General features: G+C 48.8%; 1 protein-coding gene across 1 annotated transcript in view; it reads right to left on the bottom strand.

Moving 5' to 3' along the window:
* LOC134910021 (ras-related protein Rab-4A) overlaps positions 1 to 12626 on the bottom strand; it is a 308271-nt gene that overhangs the window by 209993 nt on the left and 85652 nt on the right. Inside the window, exon 5 of the mRNA XM_063917561.1 lies at positions 8297 to 8451. Within this exon, the coding sequence (XP_063773631.1) occupies positions 8297 to 8451 (155 nt within the window). The remainder of the gene's footprint in view (positions 1 to 8296; positions 8452 to 12626) is intronic.

Raw genomic sequence — 12626 nt, forward strand, 5'->3', positions numbered from 1 at the left:
TTTACAAACGTATTTGCTCCTGACCAAGTAGCTGCTCGGCAAAGTTGTTAGGCCGAGACCCCTCAGGCAGCCGCCCAAGATGAGCCCATCTTCCTTGTGGAGTGGGCATTTACAGATTTTTGGCTGTGGCAGGCCTGCCACAGAATGTGCAAGCTGAATTGTACTACAAATCCAACGAGCAATAGTCTGCTTAGAAGCAGGAGCACCCAGCTTGTTGGGTGCATACAGGATAAACAGCGAGTCAGATTTTCTGACTCCAGCCGTCCTGGAAACATATTTTCAGGGCCCTGACAACGTCTAGCAACTTGGAGTCCTCCAAGTCCCTAGTAGCCGCAGGCACCACAATAGGTTGGTTCAGGTGAAACGCTGAAAACCACCTTAGGGAGAAACGGAGGACGAGTCCTCAATTCCGCCCTGTCCGAATGGAAAATCAGATAAGGGCTTTTACAGGATAAAGCCGCCAATTCTGACACGCGCCTGGCCCAGGCCAGGGCCAACAGCATGACCACTTTCCATGCGAGATATTTTAACTCCACAGATTTAAGTGGTTCAAACCAATGTGACTTTTTTGGAACCCAAAAACTACATTGAGATCCCAAGGTGCCACTGGAGGCAAAAAAGGAGGCTGTATATGCAGTACCCCTTTTACAACATCTGAACTTCAGGGACTGAAGCTAGAAAATTGACAGGGCCGAAATTTGAACCTTAATGGACCCCAATTTCAGGCCCATAGACACTCCTGTTTGCAGGAAATGTAGGAATCGACCCAGTTGAATTTCCTCCGTCGGGCCTTACTGGCCTCGCACCACGCAACATATTTTCGCCAAATGCGGTGATAATGTTTTGCGGTTACATCCTTCCTGGCTTTGATCAGGATAGGGATGACTTCATCCGGAATGCCTTTTTTTTCCTTCAGGATCCGGCGTTCAACCGCCATGCCGTCAAACGCAGTCGCGGTAAGTCTTGGAACAGACAGGGTCCTTGCTGAAGCAGGTCCCTTCTTAGAGGTAGAGGCCACGGATCCTCCGTGAGCATCTTTTGAAGTTCCGGTTACCAAGTCCTTCTTGGCCAATCCGGAGACACGAATATAGTGCTTACTCCTCTCCATCTTATCAATCTCAGTACCTTGGGTATGAGAGGCAGATGAGGGAACACATACACTGACTGGTACACCCACGGTGTTACCAGAGCGTCTACAGCTATTGCCTGAGGGTCCCTTGACCTGGCGCAATACCTGTCAAATTTTTCCCAACGGTTTATAATCATGTGGAAGACTTCTGGGTGAAGTCCCCACTCTCCCGGGTGGAGGTCGTGTCTGCTGAGGAAGTCTGCTTCCCAGTTGTCCACTCCCGGAATTGCTGACAGTGCTATCACATGATTTTCCGCCCAGCGAAGAATCCTTGCAGCTTCTGCCATTGCCCTCCTGCTTTTTGTGCCACCCTGTCTGTTTACGTGGGTGACTGCCGTGATGTTGTCCGACTGGATCAACACCGGCTGACCTTGAAGCAGAGGTCTTGCTAAGCTTAGAGCATTGTAAATGGCCCTTAGCTTCAGGATATTTATGTGAAGTGATGTCTCCAGGCTTGACCATAAGCCCTGGAAATTCCTTCCCTGTGTGACTGCTCCCCAGCCTCGCAGGCTGGCATCCGTGGTCACCAGGACCCAGTCCTGAATGCCGAATCTGCGGCCCTCTAGAAGATGAGCACTCTGCAACCACCACAGGAGGGACACCCTTGTTCTTGGTGACAGGGTTATCCGCTGATGCATCAGAAGATCCGACCCGGACCATTTGTCTAGCAGGTCCCACTGGAAAGTTCTTGCGTGGAATCTGCCGAATGGGATTGCTTCGTAGGAAGCCACCATTTTACCCAGAACCCTTGTGCATTGATGCACTGAGACTTGGCTCGGTTTTAGGAGGTTCCTGACTAGCTCGGATAACTCCCTGGCTTTCTCCTCCGGGAGAAACACCTTTTTCTGGACTGTGTCCAGGATCATCCCTAGGAACAGAAGACGAGTCGTCGGAACCAGCTGCGATTTTGGAATATTGAGAATCCAATCGTGCTGCCGCAACACTACCTGAGATAGTGCTACACCGACCTCCAACTGTTCCCTGGATCTTACCCTTATCAGGGAATCGTCCAAGTAAGGGATAACTAAAATTCCCTTCCTTCGAAGGAATATCATCATTTCGGCCATTACCTTGGTAAAGACCCGGGGTGCCGTGGACCATCCATACGGCAGCGTCTGAACTGATAGTGACAGTTCTGTACCATAAACCTGAGGTACCCTTGGTGAGAAGGGTAAATTTGGACATGAAGGTAAGCATCCTTGATGTCCCGAGACATCATGTAGTCCCCTTCTTCCAGGTTCGCAATCACTGCTCTGAGTGACTCAATCTTGAATTTGAACCTCTGTATGTAAGTGTTCAAAGATTTTAGATTTAGAATCGGTCTCACCGAGCCGTCCGGCTTCGGTACCACAACAGTGTGGAATAATACCCCGTTCCCTGTTGCAGGAGGGGTACCTTGATTATCACCTGCTGGGAATACAGCTTGTGAATGGCTTCCAAAACTGTCTCCCTTTCAGAAGGAGACATCGGTAAAGCCGACTTTAGGAAACGGCGAGGGGGAGACGTCTCGAATTCCAATTTGTACCCCTGAGATATCACCTGAAGGATCCAGGGGTCTACTTGCGAGTGAGCCCACTGCGCGCTGAAATTCATTGAGACGGGCCCCCCACCGTGCCTGATTCTGCTTGTAAAGCCCCAGCGTCATACTGAGGGCTTGGCAGAGGCGGGAGAGGGTTTCTGTTTCTGGGAACTGGCTGATTTCTGCAGCCTTTTTCCTCTCCCTCTGTCACGGGGCAGAAATGAGGAACCTTTTGCCCGCTTGTCCACGAAAAGACTGCGCCTGATAATACGGCGTCTTCTCATGTTGAGAGGCGACCTGGGGTACAAACGTGGATTTCCCAGCTGTTGCCGTGGCCACCAGGTCTGAAAGACCGACCCCAAATAACTCCTCCCCTTAATAAGGCAATACTTCCAAATGCCGTTTGGAATCCGCATCACCTGACCACTGTCGTGTCCATAACCCTCTACTGTTAGAAATGGACAACGCACTTAGACTTGATGCCAGTCGGCAAATATTCCACTGTGCATCACGCATATATAGAAATCCATCTTTTAAATGCTCTATAGGCAATAATATACTGTCCCTATCTAGGGTATCAATATTTTCAGTCAGGGAATCCGACCACGCCAACCCAGCACTGCACATCCAGGCGGAGGCGATTGCTGGTCGCAGTATAACACCAGTATGTGTGTAAATACATTTTAGGATACCCTCCTGCTTTCTATCAGCAGGATCCTTAAGGGCGGCCATCTCAGGAGAGGGTAGAGCCCTTACAAGCGTGTGAGCGCTTTATCCACCCTAGGGGGTGTTTCCCAACGCACCCTAACCTCTGGCGGGAAAGGATATAATGCCAATAACATTTTAGAAATTATCAGTTGTTATCGGGGGAAACCCACGCATCATCACACACCTCATTTAATTTCTCAGATTCAGGAAAACTACAGGTAGTTTTTCCTCACCGAACATAATACCCCTTTTTGGTGGTACTCGTATTATCAGAAATGTGTAAAACATTTTTCATTGCCTCAATTATGTAACGTGTGGCCCTACTGGAAGTCACCTTTGTCTCTTCACCGTCGACACTGGAGTCAGTATCCGTGTCGGCGTCTATATCTGCCATCTGAGGTAACGGGCGCTTTAGAGCCCCTAACGGCCTATGAGACGTCTGGACAGGCACAAGCTGAGTAGCCGGCTGTCTCATGTCAACCACTGTCTTTTATACAGAGCTGACACTGTCACGTAATTCCTTCCAACAGTTCATCCACTCAGGTGTCGACCCCCTAGGGGGTGACATCACTATTACAGGCAATCTGCTCCGTCTCCACATCATTTTTCTCCTCATACATGTCGACACAAAAGTACCGACATACAGCACACACACAGGGGATGCTCTGATAGAGGACAGGACCCCACTAGCCCTTTGGGGAGACAGAGGGAGAGTTTGCCAGCACACACCAGAGCGCTATATATATATATATATATATATATATATATATATATATATACATATATACACACAGGGATAACCTTATATAAGTGTTTTTCCCCTTATAGCTGCTGTATCTTTAATACTGCGCGTAATTAGTGCCCCCCCTCTCTTTTTTTGTAGTGTAGTGTAGTGACTGCAGGGGAGAGCCAGGGAGCTTCCCTCCAACGGAGCTGTGAGGGAAAATGGCGCCAGTGTGCTGAGGAGATAAGGCCGCCGATAAGGGGGCGGAGCCTATCTCCCGTTTTTCTATGTATTCTGGCAGGGGTTAAATGCATCCATATAGCCCAGGAGCTATATGTGATGTATTTTTTTTGCCATCTAAGGTATTTTTATTGCGTCTCAGGGCGCCCCCCCCCCAGCGCCCTGCACCCTCAGTGACCGGAGTGTGAAGTGTGCTGAGAGCAATGGCGCACAGCTGCGGTGCTGTGCGCTACCTTATTGAAGACAGGACGTCTTCTGCCGCCGATTTTCCGGACCTCTTCTGCTCTTCTGGCTCTGTAAGGGGGACGGCGGCGCGGCTCTGGGACCCATCCATGGCTGGGCCTGTGATCGTCCCTCTGGAGCGAATGTCCAGTAGCCTAAGAAGCCCAATCCACTCTGCACGCAGGTGAGTTCGCTTCTTCTCCCCTTAGTCCCTCGATGCAGTGAGCCTGTTGCCAGCAGGACTCACTGAAAATAAAAAACCTAATTTAAACTTTTACTCTAAGCAGCTCAGGAGAGCCACCTAGATTGCACCCTTCTCGTTCGGGCACAAAAATCTAACTGGGGCTTGGAGGAGGGTCATAGGGGGAGGAGCCAGTGCACACCAGCTAGTCCTAAAGCTTTTACTTTTGTGCCCAGTCTCCTGCGGAGCCGCTATTCCCCATGGTCCTTTCGGAGTTCCCAGCATCCACTAGGACGTCAGAGAAATAACCCTTTCCTTGTTGAAGGAGGGGAACCTTGACCACCACCTGTTGAAGATACAATTTGTGAATTGCAGTTAACACTATTTTCCTCTCTAAGGGGGAAGCTGGCAGGGCCGACTTGAGGTATCGGTGAGGGGGCATCTCTTCGAATTCCAGCTTGTATCCCTGAGACACAACATCTATTGCCCAGGGATCCAACTGGGAGTGAACCCACTTGTGGCTGAAATTTCGGAGACGCGCCCCCACCGGGCCTAGATCCGCCTGTGGAGCCCCAGCGTCATGCGGTGGATTTAGTGGAAGCCGGGGAGGACTTCTGTTCCTGGGAACTAGCTGTGTTGTGCAGCTTCTTTCCTCTGCCCCTGCCTCTGGCAAGAAAGGACGCACCTCGGACTTTCTTGTTTTTCTGTGATCGAAAGGACTGCATTTGTTAATACTTTGCTTTCTTAGGTTGTGAGGAAACATATGGCAAAAAATTTGACTTCCCAGCCGTAGCTGTGGAGACCAGGTCCGAGAGACCCTCCCCAAACAATTCCTCACCCTTGTAAGGTAAAACCTCCATGTGCCTTTTTGAGTCGGAATCACCTGTCCATTGCAGAGTCCACAGGACCCTTCTGGCAGAAATCGACAAAGCATTTATTCTAGAACCTAGTAGGCTAATGTCTCTCTGAGCATCTCTCATATCAAGGACAGCGTCTTTAATATGCCCCAGGGTCATTAATATAGTATCCTTGTCTAAGGTATCAAGTTCCTCAGATAAGGGATCCGTCCAAGCTGCTACAGCACTACACACCCAAGCCGACGCGATTGCCGGCCTCAGTAAGGTACCTGAATGTGTATAAATGGACTTCAGGGTAACCTCCTGTTTGCGATCCGCAGCATCTTTGAGGGTAGCCGTATCCTGTGACGGCAGGGCTACCTTCTTGGATAAGCGTGTCAAAGCTTTGTCCACCCTAGGGGAGGATTCCCAGCGTAACCTGTCCGCTGGCGGGAAAGGATACGCCATAAGAATCTTTTTGGAAATCTGCAGTTTTTTATCTGGAGATTCCCACGCCTGTTCACATAATTCATTGAGCTCGTGTGAGGGGGGAAAAGTTACCTGCGGCTACTTATCCCCATACATATGAACCCTCCTGTCAGGGACTGGGGTTTCCTCTGTGATGTGCAACACATCCTTAATAGCTATAATCATATAACGGATGGATTTAGCCAATTTTGGCTGTAACTTTGCATCATCGTAATCGACACTGGAGTCAGAATCCATGTCGGTATCCGTGTCAATAATTTGGGATAGTGGGCGCTTCTGAGACCCTGTCGGCCTCTGCGACATAGGATCAGGCATGGGTTGGGACCCTGACTGTCCTGAGGTTTCAGCTTTGTCTAACCTTTTATGCAAGGAATTAACATTATCATTTAAAACCTTCCACATATCCATCCAATCAGGTGTCGGCGCCGTCGGCGGAGACTCCACATTCATTTGCTCCCGCTCTGCTTCCACATAGCCTTCCTCATCAGACATGTCGACACAAGCGTACCGACACACCACACACACAGGGAATGCCCTTTTTGAAGACAGTTCCCCCACAAGGCCCTTTGGTGAGACAGAGAGAGTATGCCAGCACACACCCCAGCGCTATATAACCCAGGAATAACACAGTAACTTAATTGTCACCCAGTAGCTGCTGTATTTGTGTTTTTAGCGCCTAATTATGTGCCCCCCCCCCCCCTCTCTTTTTACCCTTTTTCTACCGTGATCTGCAGGGGAGAGCCTGGGGAGCTTCTTCTCAGCGGAGCTGTGGAGAAAAAATGGCGCTGGTGAGTGCTGAGGGAGAAGCCTCGCCCCCTCGACGGCGGGCTTCTGTCCCGCTAAAATACATATCTTTTTGGCGGGGGCTCATACATATATACAGTGCCCAACTGTATATATGCTTACTTTTGCCAACAGAGGTCCATATGCTGCCCAGGGCGCCCCCCCCTGCGCCCTGCACCCTTACAGTGACCGGAGTATGTGAGGTGTGTATGGAGCAATGGCGCACAGCTGCAGTGCTGTGCGTTACCTCATGTGAAGAACGGAGTCTTCTGCCGCCGATTTCGAAGTCTTCTTTGCTTCTCATACTCACCCGGCTTCTGTCTTCCGGCTCTGCGAGGGGGACGGCGGCGCGGCTCTGGGATCGGACGACGATGGTGAGATCCTGTGTACGATCCCTCTGGAGCTAATGGTGTCCAGTAGCCTAAGAAGCAGGACCTATCTTCAGAGAGTAGGGCTGCTTCTCTCCCCTCAGTCCCACGATGCAGGGCGTCTGTTGCCAGCAGAGCTCCCTGAAAATAAAAAACCTTACAAAATACTTTCTTACAGCAAGCTCAGGAGAGCTCACTGAACAGCACCCAGCTCGTCCGGGCACAGATTCAAACTGAGGTCTGGAGGAGGGACATAGAGGGAGGAGCCAGAGCACACCAGAATCTAAATTCTTTCTTAAAGTGCCCATGTCTCCTGCGGAGCCAGTCTATTCCCCATGGTCCTTACGGAGTCCCCAGCATCAACTAGGACGTTAGAGAAAAATAAAACTACTAGAAATGCATATCTTACTGCTACTGCACACCATTATAGTGGTAAACATATTGATCACTGGAAGATGTGTATTCTGGCAAATATCAGACAAGAGTAAGCAAAACGCTTCAAAATGCTTTCATAGTAATTGCAGCATCAGTCATTTACCACTTGCTCCGTTGCAACTATTCACAGCCTAGTGTAGAAGGATAACAGATACTGGTGAGTCAATGAACCACAGAAAAAAAATAAAAGGTACAGTACAAAGTTTCTAAACCTAGACAGCATTTATGAGGGATGGGGGGAATTTCCACAAACCATTTTCAATAAATGGAGGTTGTACACAAAAAAAATATCCAGACAGGAGCTGTCCTCTGCTAAATTAGCTACTTGCATTTTCAATTCAACATCTCACCTGGCAACCTCAGGTGCCACATTCTGCAACTTCCCTGGAGGTTGGACCAATGGAGAAAGAGAAGGAGACCAGGAACTGCCTCCAATCTCATGAATAGTGTGCAATACAGGCAAGCAAGACCTGGACTGAAGGAGCACCTTAAGTACTGACTTATTAACTCTACAATGTCTGTCTCTGCAGACAGAAAGCTTCCAGAATACACTCACACTAGGCAATCTTTTCTGTCATAATGACCAGAAAAGTTTGATTAAAACAGAAAACGTACACCCCAATCTTACCCTCCCTACTTACGATAACACACACTATACTCACCATTTTCTTGTGCAAATCGAGACGCTTCTAAAAATGTAACTTCACGGTCGACATCCAAGTCTTTTTTGTTCCCGCACAGTATAATTACAATGTTTTGACTGGCTAGCATCCGTGCATCTGTCAGCCAGTTGGTGAGAGCATTGTAGGTTTCTCGACTGTATAAAGAGACAAATTTCAAGCAAACAATCTTAATATCTAGAAACCGTTCAGTAAAAAAAATAAAAAATAAATAGTTTACCCCTTTCACGCTTAACCCTTCAGACTAGAGAGCATTCTGAAGGATATCGGGATTGAAAAATGGGCAATCCCGGGATTCCCGGGATTGGCTTTTAACTATGTGGCCGCCCCCTCGCCCTGCACACATAATTCAACATATATCAGGGGCGGGTGGGGTACATCCTCCGCTCTCTCCTGATGACACCCAGCGGCGTGTGACGGTGCAGCGTGACCTCTCATGCTGCACTGGGGAGCCGGAAGAAGGAAACCAGGCAGCGTCTGGGCGTCCTGTGGACGCTCAATGCTGATCCCTCAATCCCCGGGATTGGAGCTTCCAATCCCGGGATTGAATCCTATCCGTTTTTGGCCCGATCCTGGGATTGGCCACCATACTTGCAAGGCTTATCAAATTTGTGAACCACCCACTTAACGTCCCTAAATTATTCTTCCAGATTACTGTTCTACTACAAAGTCTATGCAAAACTTAGAGGTGTTCTCTTTCTATAATCCCAGAGCTCACTGACCCCAAACCAACATTGCTGGGCAACTGGATCATGTAGCCCAACCAAGCACTTTTTAACCTTGTAATCAGGCTGGACCAATAAGTGATGGGTAGCACTTATCCTCATGTATCAAAGTCCTATTATCTGGCTGATCGTAAATTTGTGAAAAGGGTCCTCTATTCTCTTGTGTATCTGTTAAAACCCAGTCTCGTTTTATTATGGTGTTTGTTCTCAACTTTAAAGCACAACAGAATATGCTGGCACTATACAAAAATTAATAATGGCTCGTATTCGTATTTGAGGCAAATACTTGGCCTATTTCTCTCTAAACACTGGAGTAAAAACGGGATTACAAATCAGGAGACATTTTTTTACCCAAAAAAAAAAAAAACCCGCTCTGAAATTGTTTTTTTTTTTTTTTTAATGATTGAATTAGGTCAAGAACATATCTTTAACATTTGTAAAAATAAGATTTTACTTACAGGTAAATCTATTTCTCGTAGTCCGTAGTGGATGCTAGGGATTCCGTAAGGACCATGGGGAATAGACGGGCTCCGCAGGAGACAGGGTACTTTAAGAAAGAATTTGGATTCTGGTGTGCTCTGGCTCCTCCCTCTATGTCCCTCCTCCAGACCTCAGTTAGAGAAACTGTGCCCGGAAGAGCTGACAGTACAAGGATAGGATTTTGGAATCCAGGGCAAGACTCATACCAGCCACACCAATCACACCGTATAACTTGTGATAAACTTACCCAGTTAACAGTATGAACAACAACAGAGCATCAGATCAACCCTGATGCAACTATAACATAACCCTTATTTAAGCAATAACTATATACAAGTATTGCAGAAGAAGTCCGCACTTGGGACGGGCGCCCAGCATCCACTACGGACTACGAGAAATAGATTTACCGGTAAGTGAAATCTTATTTTCTCTAACGTCCTAGTGGATGCTGGGGACTCCGTAAGGACCATGGGGATTATACCAAAGCTCCCAAACGGGCGGGAGAGTGCAGATGACTCTGCAGCACCGAATGAGCAAACACAAGGTCCTCCTCAGCCAGGGTATCAAACTTGTAGAACTTTGCAAAAGTGTTCGAACCTGACCAAGAAGCTGCTCAGCAAAGCTGTAATGCCTAGACCCCTCGAGCAGCCGCCCAAGAAGAGCCTACCTTCCTTGTGGAGTGGGCTTTTACTGGTTTTGGCAGCGGCAATCCAGCCGCAGAATGAGCCTGCTGAATCGTGTTACAGATCCAGCGAGCAATAGTTTGCTTTGAAGCAGGAGCACCCAGCTTGTTGGATGCATACAGGATAAACAAAGATTCTGTTTTCCTGACTCTAGCCATTCTGGCTACATAAACCTTCAAAGCCCTGACCACATTTAGTAACTCGGAATCCTCCAAGTCACGAGTAGCCACAGGCACCACAATAGGTTGGTTCATATGAAAAGATGACACCACTTTTGGCAGAAATTGTGGACGGGTCCGCAATTCTGCCCTGTCCATATGGAAAACCAGATAGGGGCTTTTATGTGACAAAGCCGCTAATTCTGACACACGCCTAGCCGAAGCCAAGGCTAACAGCATGACCACCTTCCACGTGAGATATTTTAACTCCACGGTTTTTAGTGGCTCAAACCAGTGTGACTTCAGGAAACTCAACACCACGTTAAGATCCCAAGGTGCCACCGGAGGCACAAAAGGGGGCTGAATATGCAGCACTCCCTTTACAAACGTCTGAACTTCAGGCAGAGAAGCCAGTTCTTTTTTAAAGAAAATAGACAGGGCCGAAATCTGGACCTTAATGGAACCCAATTTTAGGCCCAAAGTCACTCCCGACTGTAGGAAGTGAAGGAAACGGCCCAGCTGGAATTCCTCCGTGGGGGCATTCCTGGCCTCACACCAAGCAACATATTTTCGCCATATACGGTGATAATGTTTAGCCGTCACATCCTTCCTAGCCTTTATCAGCGTAGGAATAACCTAATCCGGAATGCCTTTTTCCGCTAGGATCCGGCGTTCAACCGCCATGCCGTCAAACGCAGCCGCGGTAAGTCTTGGAACAGACAGGGCCTTTGTTGCAACAAGTCCTGTCTTAGAGGCAGAGGCCATGGGTCCTCTGTGAGCATTTCTTGCAGATCTGGATACCAAGTCCTTCTTGGCCAATCCGGAACAATGAGTATTGTTCTCACTCCTCTTTTTCTTATGATTCTTAGCACCTTGGGTATGAGAGGAAGAGGAGGAAATACATAAACCGACTGGAACACCCACGGTGTCACTAGTGCGTCTACAGCTATCGCCTGAGGGTCTCTTGACCTGGCGCAATACCTCTGTAGCTTTTTGTTGATGCGGGATGCCATCATGTCCACCTGTGGCAGTTCCCACCGACTTGCAATCTGCGTGAAGACTTCTTGATGAAGTCCCCACTCTCCCGGGTGGAGGTCGTGCCTGCTGAGGAAGTCTGCTTCCCAGTTGTCCACTTCCGGAATGAACACTGCTGACAGTGCGCTTACGTGATTCTCCGCCCAGCGAAGAATTCTGGTGGCTTCCGCCATCGCCACCCTGCTCCTTGTGCCGCCTTGGCGGTTTACATGAGCCACTGCGGTGATGTCTGACTGAATCAGAACCGATTGGTCGCGAAGCAGGGTCTCCGCTTGACGTAGGGTGTTGTATATGGCCCTTAGTTCCAGGATGTTGATGTGAAGGCAAGTCTCCTGACTTGACCACAGACCTTGGAAATTTCTTCCCTGTGTGACTGCCCCCCCCACCCTCGGAGGCTTGCATCCGTGGTCACCAGGACCCAGTCCTGAATGCCGAATCTGCGGCCCTCGAGGAGGTGAGCACTCTGCAGCCACCACAGGAGAGACACCCTGGCCCTGGGGAATAGGGTGATCAGCCGATGCATCTGAAGATGTGATCCGTACCACTTGTCCAACAGATCCCATTGAAAGGTCTTCGCATGGAACCTGCCGAAGGGAATGGCCTCGTATGATGCCACCATCTTTCCCAGGACTCGCGTGCAGTGATGCACCGACACCTGTTTTGGTTTTAATAGGTCTCTGACCAGTGTCATGAGCTCCTGAGCCTTCTCCATCGGGTGATAAACCCTCTTCTGGTCTGTGTCCAGAATCATGCCCAGGAAGGGCAGACAAGTCGTAGGAATCAACTGCGACTTTGGAATATTTAGAATCCAGCCGTGCTGTTGTAACACTTCCCGAGAGCGTGCTACGCTGATCAGCAACTGCTCTCTGGAACTCGCCTTTATGAGGAGATCGTCCAAGTATCGGATAATTGTGACCCCTTGCTTTCGCAGAAGCACCATCATTTCCGCCATTACCTTGGTAAATATTCTCGGTGCCGTGGAGAGACCAAACGGCAACGTCTGGAATTGGTAATGACAATCCTGTACCACAAATCTGAGGTACGCCTGATGAGGTGGATAAATGGGGACATGAAGGTATGCATCCTTTATGTCCAGAGACACCATAAAAGCTCGCCCTTCCAGGCTTGCGATGATCGCTCTGAGCGATTCCATCTTGAACTTGAACCCTTTTAGGTATATGTTCAGGGATTTTAAATTCAATATGGGTCTGACCGAACCGTCCGGTTTCGG

Source organism: Pseudophryne corroboree, chromosome 4 (genome assembly GCF_028390025.1).
Source record: "Pseudophryne corroboree isolate aPseCor3 chromosome 4, aPseCor3.hap2, whole genome shotgun sequence".
In the NCBI taxonomy this organism is placed as follows: domain Eukaryota; kingdom Metazoa; phylum Chordata; class Amphibia; order Anura; family Myobatrachidae; genus Pseudophryne; species Pseudophryne corroboree.